This window comes from Haliaeetus albicilla, chromosome 7 (genome assembly GCF_947461875.1).
Source record: "Haliaeetus albicilla chromosome 7, bHalAlb1.1, whole genome shotgun sequence".
Classification (NCBI taxonomy): Eukaryota; Metazoa; Chordata; class Aves; order Accipitriformes; family Accipitridae; genus Haliaeetus; species Haliaeetus albicilla.
Genome location: NC_091489.1, coordinates 41,171,863 through 41,195,469, shown reverse-complemented (window position 1 = coordinate 41,195,469; position 23,607 = coordinate 41,171,863). Strand labels below are relative to the sequence as shown.

Sequence of the window (23,607 nt, the reverse complement as noted above, 5' to 3'; positions counted from 1 at the left end):
CTGTGGAAGGAAGTGGGGTTTGGGTAACTTCAGCTACCTGGGTGCCCAGGGCAGCCTCTTTGTTATGCCACGCCCGCCCACTGCCATTTAGGCCCCAAAACCTTAGTATTTAGCCTTAAAACGTAAAAAAATGTGCAAGAAGCAGCTCAGTCCCTTGCAGAGTCCTCTCTGCAGGTAGCAGATGAAATATGAGAGGGCTGGAGCGCAGCCTGTGTGTCTGAGGGGAAAATACTGAGCCAATTTCAAGGCATCTGCTTCGTTCAGGGAAAGATGGATAAAATCCTGCAAATGTCCCAAAAGCAAAGGGTGGGGAGGGTGGCCCCACCAAATCTTGTTCCCCCAGACCCTCTGCTAGATGGGGATGTGCTCAGTTTCACAAAAAGATAGCCCATTTTGTGGAGCCTTTGAATATTCAAATTGAAAGTATCGCGCAATCATTGATTGTCAAATCATTGGTTTCTAGAGGTTTTAAATACTTGGCATTAGGAGAGAAAAACTCAAACTTATACCCGTAGGGATAAAACAATAATATTATCGGGATCCACCTGGCATTGCCACCGGGCAAGCAGGTCCCTTGGCCCCCAGATTTCAAGCCTGTTTCCTCTTGCCCCCTTCACCTGCTCTGGGGCCAGGGCCAGGGCCACCACTCCCGCCGCACCGGGCGCCCGGCAAGGTGCTGCCCGCTCCTGCTCAGGATGTCCGGTAAGCCCTGCCGCGACCCCCACCCCCCCATCCCCCCGCCACCCCATTTTGGGTCTGTTTCGGGGTTCGCCGGGGTCATTTCGCGAGTGAGGCAATCTCGCCTCCCAAGCGAGGAGGAACCGGGGAGGGCGGGGAGGAGGGAAGGAGGAGGCAGGGAAGGGATCCTGCCCGCCAAGTGCCAGCCCCGGCCGGGCGCGGGGCCGCCGCGGGGCCGGGGCGCAGCGGAGCGCAGCGGAGCGCAGCGGGCAGGGCCTGCCCGGCCGGGCGGCAGCGGCCGGCGGGGGGAGCCGGGGCGCCGCAGCACCGGCCCCGGGCCGGCCCGGAGCCGCTCGCCCTCCGGCGACCGTCCCCGTGGCTCCCGGCGGGGAAGCGCTGCCTTCCCGAGCCCCTGCGGCGGGGTGGGAGACGCGGCCCCCGCACCCTTGCCCCCCTCCTCTTTGTGCCCTCCCCACACGGTCTGCCCTCGCCGCACTGCTCTTGACCCCCCCGCCCGCCCTGAGCGCCCTGCTCCCCGACCCCGAGTCCGCCCTGACCCCCAGCCTGCCCTTGTCACCACCCTGCTCCCGATCGCCAGCCTGCCCTGACCGCCCCGTTGCCTGACCCCCAGCCCGCCCTCACCACCCAGCTCCTTGACCCCCAGCCCCAGCTTCATCACCCTGCCTCTTCCATCCACAGCCTGGCCAGTTCGGGAGAGCTGGCCATGGTAGACCTGCTCTCAACGCTTCAGCTGCACGCAGACCACGTTGGGGCCTCGGGGTGCTAGAAAAGCAGGATCCTTGGGGCACAATGCTCTGCCACGGGAGCTGGGGGTGGGGGCTGCCTGACAGCCAGCCCCTGGGTTATAGATGTGTCCATACCTCACCTGCTAGTTTAAGTAAGTTGCTTGTAGTGTAGCCCCTAGCCCCGTCCAGCTACCTGCGCAGACCAGAGCTAAGAGGCTGTACGCAGCATGAACCCAAACCTGCAGAAGGGGCTGCTAGCTCAGGGCCCTTCCTGTCTATAGGGAGGCCAGGTAACAGGGTGTTCTCATTAAATTCAACCCTTTCCTCCCCTCATTTTCCCCACCTTCAATTTGTTGAACAGAAACAAAACATAAAAATATGAGATGAATAATCCCCAGCTGCTGAGAGCACAGCTCAGCAAACTCCCCTCGAGGCAGACCCGGCTCAGCCTGCCACCTTTGTGGAGGGACCTGTATGCCTGTTACAGCATGTCCTCAACCAGAGCACCAAGGGGGCAGCAGGATGGCAGGTGGGCAGACAGGAGGGTGAAGATGCTGTACAGCCATCAGCAATGGGGAAGAGGTTATAGCAGAAGAGGACAGTGCCTACAGTGTAGGATTTCTTGGGTATGCGGGCAGGGAACCTGCAACCAGCTGCCTCCACTGCGGGATGAGATGACAATAGTGTTCATAGGATCTGCTACTAGATGAAAATAACAGCAGAAAGCTAGGACAGAAACAGAACTGCCAGAGGCTTTAGGTATTTTACCATGAGTACAGCAAGTAAAAGTGGTTTTTCAGGCTAGGTAGTTCTTTACCATTTCCTGTACTAAAAATCCCTCATCAGGTAGTGACTGATGATTGCTGATTGGTTTTGGCTGGATTAAAGACATTCTAAATGCTTCTTTGAAATAAATGGGAGTTGTACAAAATGAGCAAAATAAAGAGATCATCTAGGCTTTGCAAGAAGTGATTCATGAAAACAGTCATTTTATTTGTGTTTTGTTTAGCGCTCTGAATAACTGCCCACATATTTTCATTGCTTTATTCCTGGTCTTCATCTGCCAGATGAAGCGCTTCCCACATTTATTTTCAGGTCCTAAGAGTGGCAAATATGATAGGAATTTCAATAAATTCAACAGTAGCACCAGATGGAGCTTGGTATTAGGACACCTGGTGTGGGGGGGGGGTGGGGCAGGAAGAAGGAGATAGAAAAGAATAAAACATGTATGACTGCTAAATATAATCAACACCAACTTTTTCATAAATGTCTGCTTGTCACAGCTTGAACAGCAGGTATTAAAGAGGGCTATAAACTGTGATTACAAGTGACTTAATGGTGACCAGTTAATCACGTTAACTCTAAGTCGACTCCTCATAGAGCATGTCTGAAAACACGCTGGATTTGCCGTATGCTCTGAAAGTCTCCCATCTTGTAAAGTGTTTTTCCACAAATTCTTTCAGGAAAGCCCAAGGTGTATCAAGGTGTTAGGGTAAAGATTACAGTTAAGGAGTTACTGCAGCAGAGAAGAGCACAACAAGCAGCAACCGGTGCAGCGGTAAGTAAAAATCTTTTGGTGTCTGCTTCATCTCTTCTCTCTTAATCTTTTTCGCCAAGGCTGTAATCTCTGGGCCAAGGAGACTGCCAAAGTCTGAGTGTCACAGGCTAGTCAGGATGGGGGAGAAGAACCTTCAGCCAGGGTAACTGTAGCAGTGATCTACACAGGTGATGGATCTGAGCCATTAGTGCAGGGAGAAAACAGAGCTGGTGCTTCAGAAATGCAACTCACTCTGGGATAGAAGGTCCACATGGACAAATTTCAGTTCCACTTACAGTTATCACTCCAGTATCATTATGCTGGATGAGCAAGGCAGGCCATGGTCCCTGCCCCCCATTTAAAATGTGGCCTGGCCGGGCTGAAGCACGGACCAAACTGTTCTGCAGCATCAGGTGAAGCATATGCCCAGGGCATGCCTTCAACCTGACCCGTGCAGCTTTGAGGATCAACCAGTGCAAAGCTCTGCCACACTAAAGCTCCCCTAACCCCCTCCTTTTCCACAAGTCTCAGCCCACCAGGAAGCTGCTTTCAACCACCCCTTACCCCTGGAGGCTTTCTCTTGTCCAGGCAGGAAATGAAGGCACCAGAGAGGTACAGTGCCTCCAGCAGCTCCCAGGCAGTGGAGAGAGTTTGGGAATTTGGGACTTAGCAACAGCCCCAGATTTTGGTTAGCAGAAAGGTAGAAAACAAGGCATGGGCAAAGACCTCTTAAGCAGGGCTCCCTCCTGCTCCGTTAGGGCTCCTTAGCATAATATTCAAGTGTGCCTGACTGAATTCAGGTCTCCAACGTTTTTCAGTACTCCTAGCCCCATCCCTTCTAAAGGAGGGGATGGAGATCTGTGTGTGTGCTCACACACGTGTACACCCTCTCTCTCACTTGCTCTTCCAGTCTTTGTAGGAGTCCTCTAGCTGCAGCCACTCTAGGGATTTGCATAAAGAGGTTGGTAAATCATTACTTCTTCCTGGTTCACGACATTACAGCTTTGGATGGTTTTCAGATTTCATCTCCCACCTCCTGTACCTCGTTGCAGCTGATTGCACAAAAAGCTGATCAGCCTGCAAGCCACAGGCAGAGAGGCCTGGGTGAAGAGTGCACAGAACTGCTGGGCTTTGGAAATGCTGGGTCATTCCTCCCCTCCAGCTCTAACGGTAGCAGCCTCTTCATCACAGCCAGGCATCACAGGGCTGCGTGGAACTGGTTTTCGCTTCCCACAGTGAGTTTACACAGTGCTTTTTTGCCCACACAGGAAAAAGTTAAAAGTGGCAGTGCAGGAGGTTACCTTTGTGATCTGCAAAAGTTACATGTTGTCCTGGGGAGCCCCCAGAGGTTTAGGCTGGCAGGATAAGCTGCCTCCGTGCACTGAAAAAAGCTGAACCTGAAAACTTCTGCTGCCAGTGGTATGGCTCTGTCTGCCTTGTTACACATCTGCAGCCAAAGAGAAGAGGGGTAGTCCTACAGGCACTTTCAGCCCGAGACGAGTTTGAATAAAGGAAGTGGAAGTCTGTATGAATTAAAACTGAGGAAAAAAACCCAGTATTTGTATTTGCAGAGCAAAATCCTGGTCCCAAACAACAAGCATCAAAACTTCCATTGCTTTTGGGCTGGATTTCTCGCCTCCAGCAGGTCAGGTTCCTAGAACAGATTGATCTGTCAGCTTCAGCTTCCAACATCCCTTAGAAAATAAGACTGCCTATTTTCATAGAGGCACGTAGCTGTGTTAGAGCAGGGAGCAATGTCAGAGCTGGTTCTCAAGTGACATCAACACCAAGCACAGCGACCCAGTCTGATGCCCAGCCACCGGGATACCTGCAATTGTCTTTAGTCCTGTTTCAAGAGTTATCGCTACAATTTGTTAATTACTCATGCTCAATCATAATTATCCCTACAAATTCTTTGGGATCCCTCCACTGTGGAATTCATGGTCCTAGAAATTAAAACATTAGTTTCAAAAGCAGTCACAACTCTGCTGAATTAACCGTAATAATGCAGTAGGAAGAGCACACTAGCAAGGTGCTGTATCAAGGGCTTTACACCAGGTTGGTGTTGTGCTCCTCCAGTGCCGTTATAGGCTCAGGGAAAAATCATGTTTTGCACGTTAATCTCGTTCTGTCAATGCTAGGGAACTTTTCACATCACAGCCATGAGGTAAATAAGGTTTACATAAATAGATTGAAGCGAAATCCTGGCTTACCTCAGCATGTAGAAAAACACTCCCCTGTGTTACAGTATCTACAATTCCTTTCCTCTCCTTCTCTTTGGTCAGGTTTCTTGGGGCAGCAGCAGCATCCAGTTTTCAGAGTCTGTATCTCCTCCTCAGCCAGGTTGGTACAAAGCCCATCTGCATGTCCCTTCCCACCCCTTTCCCAATTTTTCCCACAGCCCAGAGTCTTTCCAGCCCTTGGTTGAGGCAGGCACTACCAGATAACGGGCAATGCAGCTAATCAGCACTTGAAAGGAGTCCACGAAATGTGGATGAGGATGCTGTGAGGCCAGCAGGGTACATATTACCCCTTTCAGGAGCACGCTCACATGCTCTTATTTGTGCAGTTTATTTTTTCCACAGCAAGGAGCAAGATCCCCTTCAGGAAGGGATGTTCATCCCCTAGGAGATAACACTGCTGGCAGCACCTTCTCCAGGCTACAGTCTGTGGGTCCAATTGGAGCTCGAGGGTCAGATTGCCCTGAAGCACTTTGTTGTGTTCTTACTCTCCTGGCAGCATCCATAGGAGTGAGAGGAGTGTCAGGTTTTCAGCAACCCAAAGTTTCTTCCTCCTGTATGTGAATATCCAAGGAAAGGGGGAAGGGGTTGGGGTAATAGCACTTTGGGCTCACAGATCCTTCAATTATTCTGCAGCCAAAGCAGAGAGACCTAAAAGGTTGGGCAGGTGTGAATATATACATTGTATGGACAAGGAAATTATTAAATTGTCAATATTTGGGAATCAATTTGCTTATGTTAATACAGAAACGTGAGACATACCAGAGCTTTTTCAGGCTGAGAAGTCTCCATCTGTTTATGTAATTTAGGTGCTTTTCTCTTCCTCCCCAGATCCAGCTAAACACTGCCACCTTGAACCTGCAAACAGTTATGACTCTGAGTGACTCTCTACCCACATGCAGTTCCACTGTCTTCAGACCTGTGCTCCTCCATGTGGCCAGGGCTTTGCTTTCAACCATATTTGAACACAGCATGAAAAGATAATAATTCTGAAAAGTCAGATCTGCTGTGAGCTTTCATACCCCCAGAAAGCATGTTGCAGTACAGTGAGAGTCTGGCCCTACAGCTTTCTAGGAACTCACACTTTTGCCAGTAACACTACGTGGGCGCAATGCCATGCTTTCGCTGACTTGCTCTGTCCGTTCAGAAGTTTGTCTCCTGTCTGACTGTTTGGAGGATTAAAGAGCAAATTATTCTTCTGTTATCCCCTTCTTCCTGCAGATATAGCTACCCTGCATCTGGAGACTAGGTGAGGCAAAGGCACAAGCCATCTGCCAAGCTGTGAAGCATAAATCAAGTAAACAGTTGACATTTGAAGGGAGGCCAGAGGGTCAAGAGTCTGAGGGGGTTTCCAGCTAGATCCCTGTCCAAAATGGCTGGAGCCAGAAGAGTTTCCAGCCATATTTAAAGAGCTTTGGAGCTTTCCAAGGCGATTAAAGTTCCCCAGGTTATTTGCATGCTTTTGAGCATCTTCCTCCTGGTGTCTGCTTCCCTAGAAAATTCACCCTGAACTTGAAGGACTTTTTTCCTTGTCTAAATCCATAGGGCTACTGAACATATGAGAGTACTGAAACCTGACCTGGGCCAATATCTGCCCTTTGTGAAGACAGATACTGAATAATCTGCTACTGTCTGGTTTACCTTTTCTCCTAGATCCCATCTCTTCTGTTCCCAACTATTGTCCATCATGGCAGTTCTCAAATTGCCTCTCCTGTGAAGAAAGCCCTAGCTATTTGGAGCAGCTGGTAGATTCCTGTCTTCAGACAGATGTTCCATTAGACCCAGCCTTCAGTGCTTTCCAGCCATCCTCGCTCTACACTTCAGACACCTTCCAGCCAGTCCCCTTCTGCTTTAACCAGGGCCTGGTAAGCTTTGTGTCCCAGGGGACCAGCCACAGGTGCAATCAGAGGGAAGATGGGGAAGGGAGTCACATCCTGGGGCAGAATGGTAGCAAACTGATTTGGAAATGTGGCTGCTTTTAGGGGTATAGGGTACAGCCGCAGCATGCAGGCTGCTTGTGTGGACTTCTGCATGGTTTCCCACTGGGAGCAGAGGACAGGGAGGCCCAGCCAAACCTAGAAAGAGGTTGCAGAATAGGGAATGTCCCTTCTACAGATCCTGTAGATTTGCTGCAAAGAATAGCCCAGTTCCCACTACTGGTTGTCTAACTTGCAGAGAAGCTCCCTATTAACACTAATGTCACAGGAACTGCCTCTTGGGTTTAGGCCCCCAAGGGCCAGACTATCTCCCTGGGTAGCCAGACCCTCCTGAGAAAGGCAATGGCATGGAAATTCTGGCTTCTGTCCACATTTCCCCAAATGACACCCTGAAAAATCCTGTTGGTTTTTTTTTTCTCTCAAACTCTAGGCTGCCGGATCCCCCAGTTCAGCTGATCTGCCCAGCCCATTAAACTATAGCTGCTCTCCTCCTCAGCTATCTCCTTTCACCCCGCTGACCCACAGCTCACCGTCTGCTCTGGACACCAAGACCTATGGCTACCCTGCGGAGGAGTGGTCCTGCCATACCCCCTCCCCATACACCACCTCAGCCTGCTGCTGCACAGCCTGTGGCTCCCAGCATGAGGACAACAGGGTCCCGCAGTACTTCCCCTGCCCCAGCACGGACTGCATGGACTACCTACCACCTGTGGCCATGGCAGATGACTTCTTCAGAAGGGATAGGAACTGTGACATCTGCTATAGCTAATGGGGACTGTGGTTTTACACATCCACTGTATACAAATCAGATTAATTGCCCATGAACTATGCAAAGTTGTGCTGCCTCACACAGTCCAGTTTATTCTTCACTACTCACACATTTTCTACATGATGCTGTCACTACATTATTCCTCTTGTCTTGTATGGTCAAGGGTGTTTTGTTGTTGTTGTGGTGGTGGTTTGATTTTTGGTGTGGCTTTTTTTTTCCTGTTTGTTTTTTGTTGTTGTTGTTTTTAAAAGAAATCCCAAGCTGCCTTACCAAACACATGTCATTAAGCCAGTTCTTTTTGATACAAATAAATAATTTGGTATGCATGCTGAAGCCTGTTTATTATTCATGTGCTAAATGTCAGTGCTTTTCCCTTCTGCTAATGATCCAGGATCCTGGCCCTGTTCTCACAAAGGTAAGGAAGAGAGACTCTCAGCAACCTACACAAGAAGCAATTACCCAGCAGTATGAAAGGTCTCACTTAACCCTTCCAGCAGATAAAAAATCTATACGAATCTCAGCACTCAACACAGTATCCACAGAGAAAGCTGTGCAGCACCCTGCTCTGAGATGGATCTGAAACTTCTTAGCCACTGCTTCTGCTCAGGCTGCTGTGATGATACTCTCTAGTGGTTCCTGCACCAAAGGAAAACCACTGTTTTCCATACAGGCTCAGGGTTTAGCCCATGGGTCATGTACTAGGAATGCCCCTCAGGCCTGCACAGAGGTTGAATCCAGTGCCAAACTTCTCAACACCAGCTTCTCTGTGAAGGCAGTGTTTCAGTGACAGGCTGATGTAGTTTGGCAGCCGTTTGTATAGTTTGGTCTGTTGATGTCAGGTTTTCTGCACCTTTCAGCATAATCAACTGAACAGGACCTAAATGATTTTTTTTTTCATTAGATAATGGGAAAGTTATCATACGTGAGGATTCCCTGTTTCCTGCATAAACCCAGACCTTTCTAAGACTGTGTCTTACCTCCTTTTAATAGCACTTGGTGAGGCAGACTGCCAAGCCACCAGTTTCTTAGCTGAGCACCCAGACTGGAAAGAAAGAAGCACCTCTCCATATTAAATCCAACATAAATGAAAAACACTAACTACACCTGTGAAGACAAATACATACTAGCTATATGCTCACCTTCTCCTCCAGACACTTCTACAGTTAACCAAAAAGCTTTCCTCTCCCAGAGCTGAAATTACCCATGTGGCTGAGGATGCAACAGACACACATATCTGGCTGGCAAATAAGGAGGTTTCCTTCGTTCTACCAAAAAACCAAACCAATATTCCTCACCCTGTGAAATCTATGAAGAACTAAGAGTTACATTTTTTTTAATGAGACTTCAAAAAATATTTATATAATGCCAGTTATTTCAACCTCCTATCCCTGCCTTCATCAGAAAACAGAGCTTTTACCTCTCATGCAGCTTCCAGGGTTCTCTTCACTTTAAGTTCTATACGAGTTAAAAATGGCATCTTTTCCATGTCCAGTCCAGGTCCCTGGAGAGGATATTTCATTTTTGCCATGCTAGACAAGGAAATTACACAGAGATAATTGTACCTTTCCAACATCCAGTTCCTTTACCTTACATAAGGTAGCAGCTTTTTTTCCAAAACTTGCTTTAAAATCCTTTGACAACTTTAAATAATATCTTCCCCTCTCCCCTGTTGTTACCTGATGAATCTCAGAGTTGGCCTAAGTGATAAATGCATTTGGTCACAGAAAGCTTATAAATAGGAGTTAACAGCTGTATCTTTGCTGCAGTTAAAGGTATGATTACCCCTGTGCAGAGACACTTTATTAGGTGTCATTTTAGTAGTGCTGGCAGGTGCTTCAGCCCCTGAGTGTTGTCTCAGGACACTAGAGGGTTACACTTCTACTGCCCCAGCCGGCTCCACAGCTTGCTTAGTACTGGCTACTCCTGCCTGCTGCTTAAGGAGTGGGTACACCTTTAGCCACATGTCAAAGCCCCTTATCACCAACATGAAAGAGCCACAAGAAGGTAAGGTTGAGGCAAGATATTTGAGACTTCTAGTGGAAAAGGGATGACCACATCCTCCCAATGGATTGGCAACGTTGGCCTGAGCTTAACAGAGCTGATATGAGGTGTTCTCATACAGAAAAGCAAAGAGCATGTGAAAATGATAATTAAGCATTCAACAAGGAGAGTGCTCATATTAACACATCTTACAGCAAGGTTAATAGTATCCCAGCCTACACAACAGTGCCAGCAAGGAAGTCAAGTGTTACAGTCTAACAACATATCTCTCACCTCCACATCAGGCAGATATCTAAATCTAATACGTTATCAGCAGGGTGCACATTTGTCAGTATATTGTGGCAGAGATGTGTACAGCTATCAGTGGTAACAATGCATTTCCAGAAAGGACTGCTCTGTACAAAGACTGTGGTGTGCAGTGGAGAGGTTGTGCCCATCATTGAACCTATGTCTGCTGTTTAGGCATGACCACTTAGGAATGGCAGTGTGAGTATGAGCACTACAAACCACCCTACATCCCATTCTTATTCCTGCTGCTCAGATATTGCCTGACCCAGGCAGAAAAAGCACTCCTCTAGTGGGGGAAGCTGTCTCTTGAAGGGCTGGCCTGGTCTTACCACTAAGCTTCCATGCTTCCAGGGCTCACAGGTGGCTGAGGTCCTGAGAGGGTAGCATGCAGTGTGTTCTTAAAGATAGCAGATATTTAACAGCTATTGGTCTGATGCTGCATGGGACCAGCTGCTCTGGTGGGACAAGGATATTTCCAGCAAAATGTTTCTATGCACCAGGGTCTCTGGACCCTAACAGCTTCCATTAAGTAAGTAGCACTGTCCTCCATCCCTTGCAGCCTCTTCGGATTTCTCTGCTGCCCTTTCTCCAGTTGTTTTGCAATCCCCTATGCCAGGGACAGGAAACATGTTTTAGACACCATTCCCCATCTCCATGTCTCCAACTCCAAGTGACATCTGCAGTGCAAGTAAAAGGTTGCTGACTGTTGACACAAGAAAGGAAAAAAAAACAACAGAGGGGACTATTCAAAGGTTGATTGTGCATTTTCTGGCTATGAGGAACTCATTCTTTCCCCCCCTTATCCCCCTCCCCCCCCCAAAAAAGGCGGGGTGCTTAAAGAAAAGTAGCTTGGGTCATATCTCCAACAGAGCTGGCATAGCACTACTGAAACGCTAGCATTTGATCAGTCCCTGCCAGGTGAAGTTCTGCCAGCCTATATAAATATGTGTCTACACAAAAGTGAGGATCACCCCATTCTTACAAAAGCCATGAATAACTCCAGAAGTAACCTGCAGTTATAGAGAAAATAAAAGGTTCTTATTTTCAGGTTCTTTACCAGTTGCACAGAGTATTTGATCAAAAAGTTTTCCTTGGCAACCGACTGGCGACTTTTCTATGGTGCCACTTCAGAACATTTGTTTGGTGATAACAAACCTTTGTTATTGGCAACTTATCCAAAGCCACAGGTAGGAAGAGATAAACTGTGCAAATAAAGGGGTATCACACACTGCCAGTACTGCTGTTATAAAAGGTACATTTCCCCTGAAACAGTCATAAAAAATTCAGGGCTTAACTGTGAAGTAAGATACTGCTTAAATCAATGAAATTCACCCCAGAACAGAAGACTTAACACGCAGGCTACCTTTGAGCCTTAAAAGGGATTTTCTTGATACACAGGCCAGGAACTGTCTGCCTTGACAGGGAAAAGGGAAGGTGCTTTACATGCGTGGGGAAGCAGCAGCCTCCAACTCTCTCATGGATCCAGTCCAAGACAATATGAACAGCTTGTTGATTGTGGCTGGCTTCAAAGCAGGCCTCTAATGGATGAGCTTTGGGAAGCTGAACACAGATGAACCTCTAGAGAGAATGAATCCTTCCTGGATTGGTCACAGGTTCTTCCCTCTCCAAATCTTAACTATCAACTCTGAGTAACACAGGTTGCCAGGGTGATGCTTTGAATGAAGCTGCAGCCGTCCCTTCCCAAACCGATATTTTCCTTGATATTCTGGAGATGGTGATGTTTACAGATGACAAGTCACTGATGGCATTGCTCTGTATTAAACATCCAACAGCAGGCAGATGAAACAATAAAGACATAAGCCACTCCAGAAAACAGCTCATGTATTTTTTTCACTTGCTGCAAAATAACTTCTGTCGTCTCATACACATTTCTAGATGGCAAAAAACTTTTTACATTCTCCCTAATGCATCGCATGTTGGTCACAGTTTTACAGTTTTGTTGCTAGCAAGTTCAAGAAACAGATATTTTATTGATCATTTTGTCTTGACACACCGTACTAACTCACCAATGCAGTTATCACTCAATTCAGGCCTTGTTATAACATCCCTTCAAAGTAAGAAAGCACATGCTTTTGCTGGCCTATGCCCAGATATATGCAAATTTATGCAAACACATGCAAATACATGTCTGCTTTTTTGTCAGCAGATGTTGACAGGTTTGTAGATATGATGTAGTGAGAAGCAATAGCAAAACAGCAGAGAGGAAGGCTGAGAAAGTCGAGAAGATCTCTGCATTTCTTAAGAGCTTTTGTTCAAGTCTGCTAAACAGTTGTTTAAACAGTCCAGGTCTGCAAGGCTGACAAGTGCTTTAGAAAACCCCATCCCATTTGAGTTAGTCAGTGAGTGATCAAGGAAGTTACTGTGGTTATTTAAGATATTTGCCCTTCATCTTATTGTTCAGTCCTGTTAGAAAAAATAACTTGTGCAACATTAAGAAATCAGCAAACTCTAATTCAGAATGTATACTAAGATGAGACACCCTCTGTGAAAGGGTTGTCAAAACATGGCTTTCACTCCCTTCAGGCATCTACCTTCAATCCTATTGACCTGGCAGAGACACTGTTGCCAGCTGATTGCACAGCAATTCACAAATCATTTCACAGAAAGAATAAGAAGAATCTATTAAAATGCCCCCTTAGATTAAGAACGGGAACAGGAGAGCATGTACCACATTGCACTCTGACCCTGCTGTGTGCAGGCCTACACGGCTCAAAGGTTTTCTACCTTGTCTATGCGTAAAAGCTGTTGAAGACCCAAAGGAAGCCTCTGCCTCCTACACAGGCATTAGCTCAGGTGAGGGTTCAGCTCCCCACTCTGAGGTGCTTCCAGAGCTATTCTTTGCCATCAGAGCTGGAGACTTGGATTGGATCAGATGTCTCGAAGAGGAATCCCTTCACTGGGAAGCACTCAGGAGCCACATGAACCTGTGCTGCTGAGAACCTGCCCCATGTACTTGCTCTTACAAGCATCTGTTTTGTTTTCTTGGGGTGGGGTGAGAGACTGTGGTAATGGACAGCTGCTTCAGCTTTCTTCCGCAAAGTGCTAAGAAATGGGGTAGCAGCAGCTTGCAGGAACCCTCACTTGGACCTCTTGAGTTCGGATGTCCATTCACTCGGATGAAATACAGCCATGGATGACTCCTCAGGCTGACTTGACCTCTTCCATCCAGTCTTTTCCCTCCCCTCAGGTTGCTGCATTCCCAGGCTAGCAGGCACAATGAAGGTAATTGCGCATCACAAAGGTTTCAGCATTTCAACCAGTACCTCTGTACAGGATCTAATAAGAGGCACAGTTCGAGCAAGTCTTTGAGCAGTATTTCTCAACCTTTTATAACCAAACTACCATCTTGTGTTCCGTCACCACCATGGGTTTCAGTGGCCACCAAATCAAAGGTTGGCTGTACTTCAAACATTTGCTTATTTATGCAACAGCCATTTGTTTTGCTGGCTTCCTTGCTTGTAAGCAATGCTTGAGGTTTATTAGTTTTCTTTGTTAGCAAAAGAAAGTTTTCAACCATTTGAAAGCTCATCTTCTGATATCTTACATGCTACACATGGGCCACAGGTTGAGAAACACTGCATCCCACCCTGGTTTAAGGACTCGAGGAGCAGGGACGTGTGGCTTAACCATCCTCACAGTTTTTCTAAGAGGCCTTGTGCAATCAGCAAGCTGAAGTTGAAGCCATTCCAGAAATTGCGGGCAACCTAGGATCTGGCATTTCGGTGACAGGAAATGAATGCAGATGCAACTTTCCCTTTCTTCAGCAAATGCCTAACCTGCCAAAAAATGTAGAAGTTCATAACGTAGCACCTGAAACTGTGCATGCAGACACCCCAATACATACATACACACACTTGTATACATGTATACGTGTAACTAAATACACATAAAAACATACCAGAGACTACAATGAGCTCCAGGAGCCTTTTCATACCTGTAGGCATGAAACTTGATCATTTCTTGAGATTTGCTGTCATTATGAAAGAACTACATATTGATACCTCCCCAGATATATTTGGAGTACCAGCTAATGCCTGCTTTGTGCTCCTCGGTTACAGATTTACTGAAGTGAGGAACCCCCAAGCCTACACCACTGCAATGTCAGACCCATGTCATATGTCTTGTCCTCATTGTTTCCCTGGTAAGGACAGACAGCTGTGGTGTGCACAGATGTGTTAGGAAGCAGCAGCAATGCAGATCATGTACCTGATCCCCAGCTTTTCCAGAAGGAGCCATGTGGATTGGCTGATCGTTGTCTAAGTTTCGGATGCTTGGGTCTGCCCCATGGTCAAGGAGCAACTGGATGATTTCTTTCTGGTTCTTGTCACAAGGCAACGCAGCTGCCATATGCAAAGCTGTGTTGCCATGTGCCTAATTCAGTGGAAGAAAAAGAAAAAGAAGAAAATGAAAAAAAAAAAGAAAGAAAAAGAGAAACCTCCTGATAAGCCGTGCCACCTACTCAGAATTGTCCTAGAAATGGAGACTTGTGAAACGAGAGCTGAAGAAGGCTCACACGATTACTTACTAAGAGGTAAGGGAGTATCACGGCTCTATTTCTCTCACGTAAGGTTACTCATGCAGGAAATTTGTGGATTTAGATTTTTTTCTCTCTGGTAGAGCACTATAAATTGAGGGGCTTTGATGCTTTGTGTACAGCTAACAAATAGTCCTGTATCAGCAACATTCCTAATCACTCTGCAAACCCCTGCTAAATTGTACCTTCATGTAAGCAGAGACCTGATGAGTTATTTGAAAAAGAGAAGGATAGAGGCCATATAACATGCATACTTATCCAGGAGAAACAGTAGGAACTATTTCACTGTGATACATTTAAGTCAGTCTAGGGGACACAAAACACATTATACCGTGTTACATATCACACATGGGCTATGCAAGGATCGACAATAGCAAACCCATTTGTACTCCACACATCTCCACTACTCACTTTCACAATCACTCGCTAGTGCCAGAAGGTTGCAAAGAGACCTTGACACAAGTGAAAGCCAGACCCAATAGTGTATAGGCTATACACAAAGCTCAGACTGATCTCTTGGATACCAGGCATCTTTGACTGTGCAAGTCCTCCCAGGTCACCAAACTCATGGCATTAAAAGGAGGTGCTTTGAAAGACACCAAGCTGTCATGGTGGTCCAGCCAAGCCAGAGGTCTAGGAGGCCCTGTCCCTCAATGACTTTGTGTACCATGGACCAAACAGGGCTGCGGGTGGCTTGGCTCTGCAGCAGACAAAATAAATCATGCCAGGCTCCAAACCTTCTCCTGGTTCCTTCCCAGAGTGCTGAAGGTAGTGTTTGGCTTTGTTTTCATGGCGCTGACATTAAGCAGAGTCCTGAGGTCAAGGGCCTACTTAAGCATATATTGACTCCAGCTTTTTCAGTAACAGGATTTGCACAGAAACAATAGACAAAATTTGTTGTGAAGCCACGGGGGGGCGCAGGACGGAGCATGCTGCAATTTGTCGCAGAAAAGCTCTGGTATTACCAGACCGTGTAGAAATCTGTGCCCCTGCCTAGTCAGGTATGACTGGTAACGGTTTTAAATGAGAAAAACCTAATAAGCAGATGCATAAGGCAAGGTATTTTTAGTCTGCAAGAAGTCTCATTTAGGCAGCTGTATATTTTTTCTCTTGGAAACGATCATACATTTGTCATGAATTTGGAATGGTTGGACACAAATTGCAATGTGTGTTACTACTCCAGTTGTTAAATGGAATAGATATGATTTTCAGGTCTTATTTCCCACTGAGACATAAGGGACATTGAAGCACAAAACAAAATAACAGAGTCTTAACAGCTATTCTCAGACAAGGCATTTTTTACAAGCCCTGAACATGCAGATCCTTGTCAATTTTATCAACCCATACAGTCAAGGGATAGTTACAAGCTCTTTATAGGACTTCTTGTTAAAATGGAAACATCTGCATTTGTTTGCTGCACCTTTGTGGCAGGAGCACTTGATAGCTTCCAAATCCAGGCATGGGGCTAAGAAAACAAGGCAATCTGACAATGCCTGATCTTGAAGCCTCCCATTGACTTTAGTAGGGCTTGTGGAGACAATGGTCCAGAGCACCGAAATGTGGGCTCTAGGAATCCTTCAGGTGAAAGATACCGCAAAGGCTTCAATGCTTTTCTCATTGTGAAATCCACAAGGAAATGGATTTGGAATGAAACAACCACAGTAAGCAGTGGGTGAGCCAGGGAAGCCAAAACGTGAACTCCAGCATACCCATCTTTTTGTCTTCTTCACACTTGGAAGAACTAAAAAGCTGGGAAGGGTATCAGACAACCTTGCCATCATATTTGTCACTGTCCCAGACAGCTCACTAACAAGACTGAAGACTCCAAGTGATCCTATCACAGTAGGAAGCTCTCACAGGATTGTGATCAAGAGACAACGGCAGACTCCCACGGACAAGCTAGCACCTGCCTAATGGGTCTTAAAAGTTACAGAAAGAATGTAATGAAAAGGCAGTGCAAGGCCCTTCACTGTACAGAAAGACAGAAACTCAGTGTTGTTACCCACATACACAAAGCAAAACACATTTCCTCCAATACAACAGAAACCTGTAGGGGAAAAACCCCGTGAAACTGTCCAGTATCTGCTTCCCAAGTGAGCAACTGAGTTGATTGATAGAAAACATTCAATTCCTTTCTGATGGACACAAGCATGCTCTGGGGAATACAAGCAAGGCTAAAAGACTGAAATGCTGAAATGAAAAGCTAATGCACTGACCCTCTCAAAACAGGGAGCCCTAACCTTGTCCTCCCCTCCCTCTGTCCTTTGCTGCTCAAGGGTACCCTTCTGCAGAAGGACCCAGAATCACCCACTTAGTCCTGCTGAGAGGGGACAGCTAGTCAAGAGCCAAAACTCTGGCTGATGGTACAGAGTGATGTCTCAGCTAAGGCACAGGAATGTCAGGATTTTTGCTTAGGAGGATGGGTGAAGCTGATATATCTGCAAGATAGTGTCACTGCTTGGTATCTGCTCAGAGGTGAAGTATGGGGCAGAAGGGGGATGGGTGACACAACAGCAGCACTGGGAAGTTTTCTAGCTTGCTTTATACAACCTAGGAATGGCTGTGCCTCTAGAAACCCTGCACTGAGGAACCAATGTTAGCAAAACTTCAGCTCAGGAAGCAGGGTTGCATAGAGTGCCTAAAGCAGGGTCTTGAGCCCCCAGAGTCAGAGGTGGTCTACTTGCCACAGTGCGTAGGTTCCAGCATGCTCAGCAAGGATGCTGCCTCACTTCAAAGAGCTGGTTTCCGCATGCTTCACCTGCCTGGCAATGTCAGCCGCTGGTTCACTGCCTGTAGCATGCGTTTGTCTTCTGTTATTGCTCCTGGCAGCTGTTAGGACTTGGAGGGCCCTGTGAATATTTTGATTCTCCAGGCTCAAACTTGCAGGCAGTCATCACAATAACCAGTTTGTGCCCAGGCACAAACAGAGCCAGAAGACTTGCAAATAACAGTTAAGGCAGAAAGAGTCACCATCTCCCTTAACTGAAATAGGAGCTTTGTCCTTCCTATGGACGGCATGTTTGACGGGAAGGATTACTTGACACATGGCTTTCCTGAACTGCTGTCTTTCAGTATTACGTTGCTGCCAACAGCAAACCATTGCATCATTGCAGATCTGTTTTCTCAATCTTCAGCCTAATGTAATAAAATTCATGTTCTTCCTCAGGTAACCACTTCCCATGTCCTTCCTCTTCCCTGGCTATCTCACTCTCTCATTCTGTCAGCTTCTACCTGCTGGGAGAGGGGTCTGTGTTTCATGACACAACTCAGAGTTCAAGCCAGGCACTGCTTTCCAGGTGAAGTGTCTATTTACTGGAAAATGCACTTTCAGGTTAAGGAAAAAAAAAAGTTCAGATCCCACAGATCTCCTAACACCTCTGTCTGCATGCAGCCTCCCACCGCAGCACAGCACTCGCACTGCTCTCGGCATCTCCTCTGCCTGTGGATGTGCACACAAATCCTGTCCGTGCATGGCCTGACTCACCTTGTTGTTGACAAAGTCCTTGGACTTGAAAGCATTCAGCTCCAAGAAGTATCTGAGCAGGGAGATGTTCCCATCCTGGACTGTATAATGAAGAACTGTCTTGTTGCTTTTCACATCCTATTTAAAAACAGAAAAACAAAACAAAATAAGAAATGTTCTGCAGAACAACCTGCAGATATTATATAAACCCATCAGAGAAAAGTCCAGGCCAGTTCTGCAGCTAATGTGGAGCACCTCTTTCCCTTCAGTGGCCCTTTTGCTGTCCAGTGTTTGCTTCAGGCTGCAAGAAAGTAACTCCAGAAGGCAGAAACTAACTCTGCAACTAGTCACTTGAAAGGGGAACAGGCTTGGTCCTTCTGTTAGCAGTTCATTCCTTCTCCAATTCTATAGTTTGAGCACAGCACAAGCATCAGGCGGGGGGGGTGGGGGGGGGGTGTGGGGTTGTCCATACAAATAAACAGCATACAGATAACTGAGCTGATCCCTTACCCGGCTGTAGATGGAGGCTCCTGTCTGCACCAGGAGGTGGATACAGGACTCCAGCTCTTCACTCTGGTGCTGAAGATCTTTCTGCTGCTCCTCCGTCAATGTCTGGCAACCCTCCCGGAGCAGGGTGTTGTGGGCCAGAACAGCACAGTGCAGTGGGGTATGGCCTGGAAAACCAAGTACAGGAGGAAGATAACGACAGTCCCAACGAAGACATTGATTTACAGAGAGGAAGCGAGGGCTGGCAGGGAGAGCATATGCATCTCTGCACGTGTTGTGAAAGCACAAGCCCTCCTCTAGTTTTGAAGGCACCATATTGGCTGTATAGACACTTTATGGGGCACTCCAGCATGTGCTCAGTTCCATTTGTGCATTGAATCACTGCTGAATCATCAGCACCATTGACTTCTGTGGCATTTGAGCTCACAGCGACTCTCCCCCAGGCAGTTTCTGAGGCCGCTCTGGCCTCTTGGCATAGCAGCAAATAACAAATAAGCAGCAGTCAATGAAATAGCCAATACAGTTTTTCATTTTTTTTAATACCACTATAAAATACTTGTACAAAGGGTTTTACCTTCAAAATCCTTCATTTCTAAATCAAGAGGAAAACCTAGTGACAGTATAACCTAGAAGCAACAGAGAAATTGAAAATTTTATTTCAGCAGAACACTGTCCAAGCCAAAATCAGTCAAAACTAACAAAATTTAAAAACAAACTAACAATTGGATAATTATCATTCAACTACAAACTAAGCCCTTATTTGGCACTAGATTTCAGTACTGACCAGGGACATTCAGGGTTACACAAGATGATCATGTTCCCTACCTTTCTAAACCCTGCCTAAGTATAGTATCTTGTTAGATTCTCAGTTCAGAATAGTAAAACTAAGTCACTGCCCCCAGGTCAAGAGTGCTAGCCCCCTCGCTTTCACCCTGGTTTAACCAAAGGCTCCAATAACACCAATTCATATTTATTCTGAGATTCTTGGCAAAGATAAATGAAAATCTCTCCTTGAAACATACAGCCAAACTTTATTACCTAAAAGTTTGCTGACACTGGAAATTCTTAGACTGGATTTATTTACTTTTTCTTTTTAATGTGCAGCAGATGTGCAGCAGATGTGCAGCAGCGTGACAGGTTAAAACCACAGCTTGTTGCAATGGCTGCAGCAATGAGGATGCAGAGCCTATAAATGGCATGAAATAGTGGTCTGGAGGTGAGCCTTGCTTGGATTTAGCAGAGAGTAAAAACTTTAAATCTCTTAAACTTAAGAAAATGATAGATTTGATGTGATGCAGCCAAGTAGTTCCTAGTCTATACTATTACAGATAATGCATCTTTTGCTCTTGATTGAATAAAGCAAGTTGTTCACATTACAGCTTGGCTGAGAATTTTTGCAGTGCAGTGACTCACCCAGAACCTTGTCAAGTTAGACAAGGCACAGGACAGAATCCTGCTGAAAGATTACCCAGAACAGTTAGGGCTTGTGCTCTCATTTCATAACAATAATATATACAGATCAAATATTGACAAGTAGCTCTGAGCTGCCTGATGATTAGAGATTAGATATTTAATCCATTAGAAAAAAAATTTAAAACAAACAAACAAACAAATAAACAAACAAACCTTAAATCTTTTCATGGCTTTGACCGTACCAAGAAGCAAGCCTGTGTACATTTTCCCTTTTTATGTCAAGGGAAAAAAACCCACAAAACAGAACAAAACAAACAAAACACAAACCACCACAAGGCACTCTGGGAGGCTTTGTTGGAATTATCTGGATGTAAAACACTCTTCCCCACTGAATGAAACACCTGTTTTCCAAAGAACTCGCAAAGTTTTACATTAACTGCCTGCTCATGACTTAACCCAGGGCGTGTGCAAGGCAGAGCTAATGAACACTGGAGATGGACTACCAGCATGCCAGGTACCCCCTGGCACTTCGACTGACACATCCCTCAGTCTCAGAAGACCCTGTCACCTGCCCTCAGGTAAACTCATCAGCAGCCGTGCTGCTGCAATGAAACTCTACATTGAAGCTGCCTATATTCAGTTGTGACATGAATCAAGGAAGGCGTGTTTTTTTAATTCCATTTTATGGCCAATAGCTAAGCATTTAAGAGACATGTTTCAGTATGCTTATCTCTGCTATGCAATGCCATCCAAAAATTCCCACAGTGCCTCTTGCTAATTTGCTCTTCAGGGCTGTCAGAGCCTGGCTGGCCCATAACTTAGACGTAGACCCCGTCTACAGCAAGATGTGTGAAGCAATAGGGAAGCAAAGATCTGGTCATATATGTCATGAAAACTCTAGTAGATTCTGGCTATACAGGAGCGTCTAGTTTCTCTCACGCACTGGAAAATCTTTTCGATGGATCTTGGTTTTGCATAAAATCTGAAAAATGTGTCTCATTTTGAAGGCTGTGCCTGTGCTGGCTCTGTCTGCAGGGTCACATCTGCTTGCTCCTCAGCTGGCTTGAGTCTGGACACAATTTGTTGCTCCCATCTGGATGACACTGTCATCAGGGAAGGGGATTCACAATGGTATTATTGCTCCCTCTCCTCACACCCCACAGCTGCCTGCAGCCTCTAGGGAACCCCCTCCAATGCAGGCATCACTACAACACTGGGGGCTCGAGCAAGCCCCCTCTGCCTAGCCTGCCATCAGCAGATTTAGAGCTATGATCTCCAGAAAGAATTTATTTTCCCCCACAGATACGCTAAAGCCATTTCCTCTGTAACAGGCGGCTGATGTTAGCTGCAAGTATAGTCCTAAAACAGGAATAATCTGGGAAGTAAATTTCTAACACAGTGGAAAAGGAGACTTTGGTCAGTCTTCATTGCTTACTGACATCTTGCCTTCTGAGGCAGATCTTTAAAGACACTAATATTGAGATTTTTATTGTAGGTTTATACTGCTAGCAATTAAAACCATAAAAGCTTTTCCTACCTGAAGTACTTGGGCATACCCATATGTTGCGGCAAGATGCAAAGCTGACTGCCCTTTGTTGTCTACAGCATTGACATCTGCTCCTGTCTGGATCAAATCATGGACAATAGCTGGCTGCCTGGCAGTGACAGCCACCAGCAGAGGAGTCTGAAAATAGCAGTACAGCAGATAAAATGTGAGAGTCTAGAAGCAGATGCTATCATAAAACAAGCAACAGGGAAAGGGTGTCTGGGCTGAATGGCATCTAGAATCCCAAGGATCGTGGTGCATAAACTAAAGCCAGCTCACAGGCAGATTTTGAATCCCACATATTAGGACCCACAGCATCATGAGATGGGGGGCATTTCCCAGCTCCTGCTGAACAACCTGTAGTGTTCTTTGGCCCTGATTTGGACGACAACCCAAGTCCAGCATTTTTGAAAAGCTGTTTACATCAGGTGCAGCACTCCTAGCATAAATCTGCTGTTCATAAAACCTTTGGCCTCAGAGACTGCTGCCAACATACGCATATTTATTGGACCAGTGTTGTCTTAGTTCACTCTATGAGCCATGGGCTGAAAAGAGAAAAAGCTCATTCTCATCCCACCTAATTTTAGGATCCTGCCAGAGGCACCTAAGCAAGGCATATCAATGCCTGAGCCTTTCTTTGCAGTAACAGAGAGACAGAGCTGGATTTTTCAGGGCATCAGTTGCTCCCAGTCATGCAAAGCCCATGCCCATCCCAAACACAGCTGTTTGCAGAAGAAAGTGGTCCATATTACCTTTCCTCTGTGTTCCTTGGCATCAAGTCGTCGCAGCAATTTCATGCGCTCTGCAGCTGCCAATGTATACGCCCTCATACCTTTAGCTGCATAAATATGTAGAATTCTAAGACAGTAAATAAAGACACTGATCACTGCTTGGCCACGAACCACCCTGGGAGCAAACAGTTTTACAGGGTGGCATAGCCACTTTGAGGGTTTTATACCCAGTGTTCCACAAAACCATGCCATAAGCCCCCAAGGGCTTGACATTGAATGCACCCACACCCATGGAAAGGGCTTCCTACCTCAAAATAACTGCAGTGTTCAGGAGCCCTCAGCACTCCTGAGTTTTGACATGCTGTCTCCTTTCCACTTCAGCACTTTCTTTCAGATGAGTTTCGCCCTTGTGCTGGGAGGTATCTAAGTCCTCCACAAAGCTTAGTGTTGGGGCCCTGCATACCATATCGTATGTATGTACCACTTGTTTGGGTGATACGGCCTTGTATGCATTGGTGATATCTCACCATCCAGGGTAACAAACAGCCTCTTCTAAATGGTGTATTTGTAAACAGCCTGTTAAGCTCTAGTTCTTTATCAAAACTACTTGTGAGTGGGACCGAGCCTTTATCTTGTGCATAAGACAGAGATTTGTCACAACGCATAGCAGTTTTGGACTTGCTGGTGACATGGCCCTTAGCAATGGGGAAAATACTTCACTACTTCACTTTGGTTGCCTGGCTTTATGGCTGGAGCTGGAGAGAATTACACAGAGCTACTCATTGCTTGCATTCCCCCAGGTCCTATTTGCAAGGGCGCTGGTCATGCACAGGTAGCTTTGCAATTCCCCTTTGCACAGGAGACCGCCATCCAACAGGCAGTCACCAGCCCCTGGCTTTGTTTCACTCCACACAGAAACATTTGATACTTTGTAGTCAGAAGGTGGTAGGCAGGTTTCTTTCCTCAGGTAATTTTGTACCCCAGAGCCACACCTTGCAATTTCAGGAAGTAGAAATGCAACTTTATGGCTAGTCTGATTTTCAGTCAAGCTCAGCATTAGCTGTGGCTGCACACCCACACATCCCCAGGGATGCCAATAGAGGATAACAGTGATTGAACTAACATCTGAACTGCGGGAGTGCTTCTGTGAGTAAGGACTGCTGAGTAAACAGTGCCTCCTGGCCATATTTGGATCA

At 46.4% G+C, this 23,607-nt stretch overlaps 2 protein-coding genes across 2 annotated transcripts; one reads left to right on the top strand and one right to left on the bottom strand.

Moving 5' to 3' along the window:
* Window positions 1-695: 695 nt before the first annotated feature.
* Window positions 696-8,468, top strand: POU2AF3 (POU class 2 homeobox associating factor 3). Its single transcript, XM_069786132.1, has 6 exons — window positions 696-1,100; window positions 1,310-1,458; window positions 2,865-2,982; window positions 5,247-5,304; window positions 6,840-7,066; window positions 7,569-8,468. Exons 1-6 carry the CDS (start codon window positions 696-698, stop codon window positions 7,905-7,907), a joined length of 1,296 nt encoding a protein of 431 aa, XP_069642233.1. The 3' UTR covers window positions 7,908-8,468.
* A 3,074-nt stretch (window positions 8,469-11,542) lies between these two features.
* Window positions 11,543-22,510, bottom strand: LOC104313351 (NF-kappa-B inhibitor delta). The gene is made up of 7 exons (XM_069786130.1): window positions 22,433-22,510; window positions 21,672-21,818; window positions 19,296-19,347; window positions 18,725-18,888; window positions 18,236-18,352; window positions 14,424-14,588; window positions 11,543-13,993 (listed from the first exon to the last, which is right to left on the bottom strand). Exons 1-7 carry the CDS (start codon window positions 22,508-22,510, stop codon window positions 13,922-13,924), a joined length of 795 nt encoding a protein of 264 aa, XP_069642231.1. The 3' UTR covers window positions 11,543-13,921.
* Between the last annotated feature and the right edge of the window lie 1,097 nt (window positions 22,511-23,607).

Coding starts and splice junctions, on each gene's coding strand:
- LOC104313351 (XM_069786130.1), bottom strand. CDS start 22,510: ATGAGGGCGTATACATTGGCAGCTGCAGAGCGCATGAAATTGCTGCGA. Junction 21,819..22,432: donor CCAAGGAACACAGAGGAAAG/GTAATATGGACC, acceptor TGCTATTTTCAG/ACTCCTCTGCTGGTGGCTGT. Junction 18,353..18,724: donor GAGCCTCCATCTACAGCCGG/GTAAGGGATCAG, acceptor GTTTTTAAATAG/GATGTGAAAAGCAACAAGAC.
- POU2AF3 (XM_069786132.1), top strand. CDS start 696: ATGTCCGGTAAGCCCTGCCGCGACCCCCACCCCCCCATCCCCCCGCCA. Junction 1,101..1,309: donor TCCCGAGCCCCTGCGGCGGG/GTGGGAGACGCG, acceptor CCTGACCCCCAG/CCCGCCCTCACCACCCAGCT. Junction 1,459..2,864: donor GACCACGTTGGGGCCTCGGG/GTGCTAGAAAAG, acceptor CATCTTGTAAAG/TGTTTTTCCACAAATTCTTT.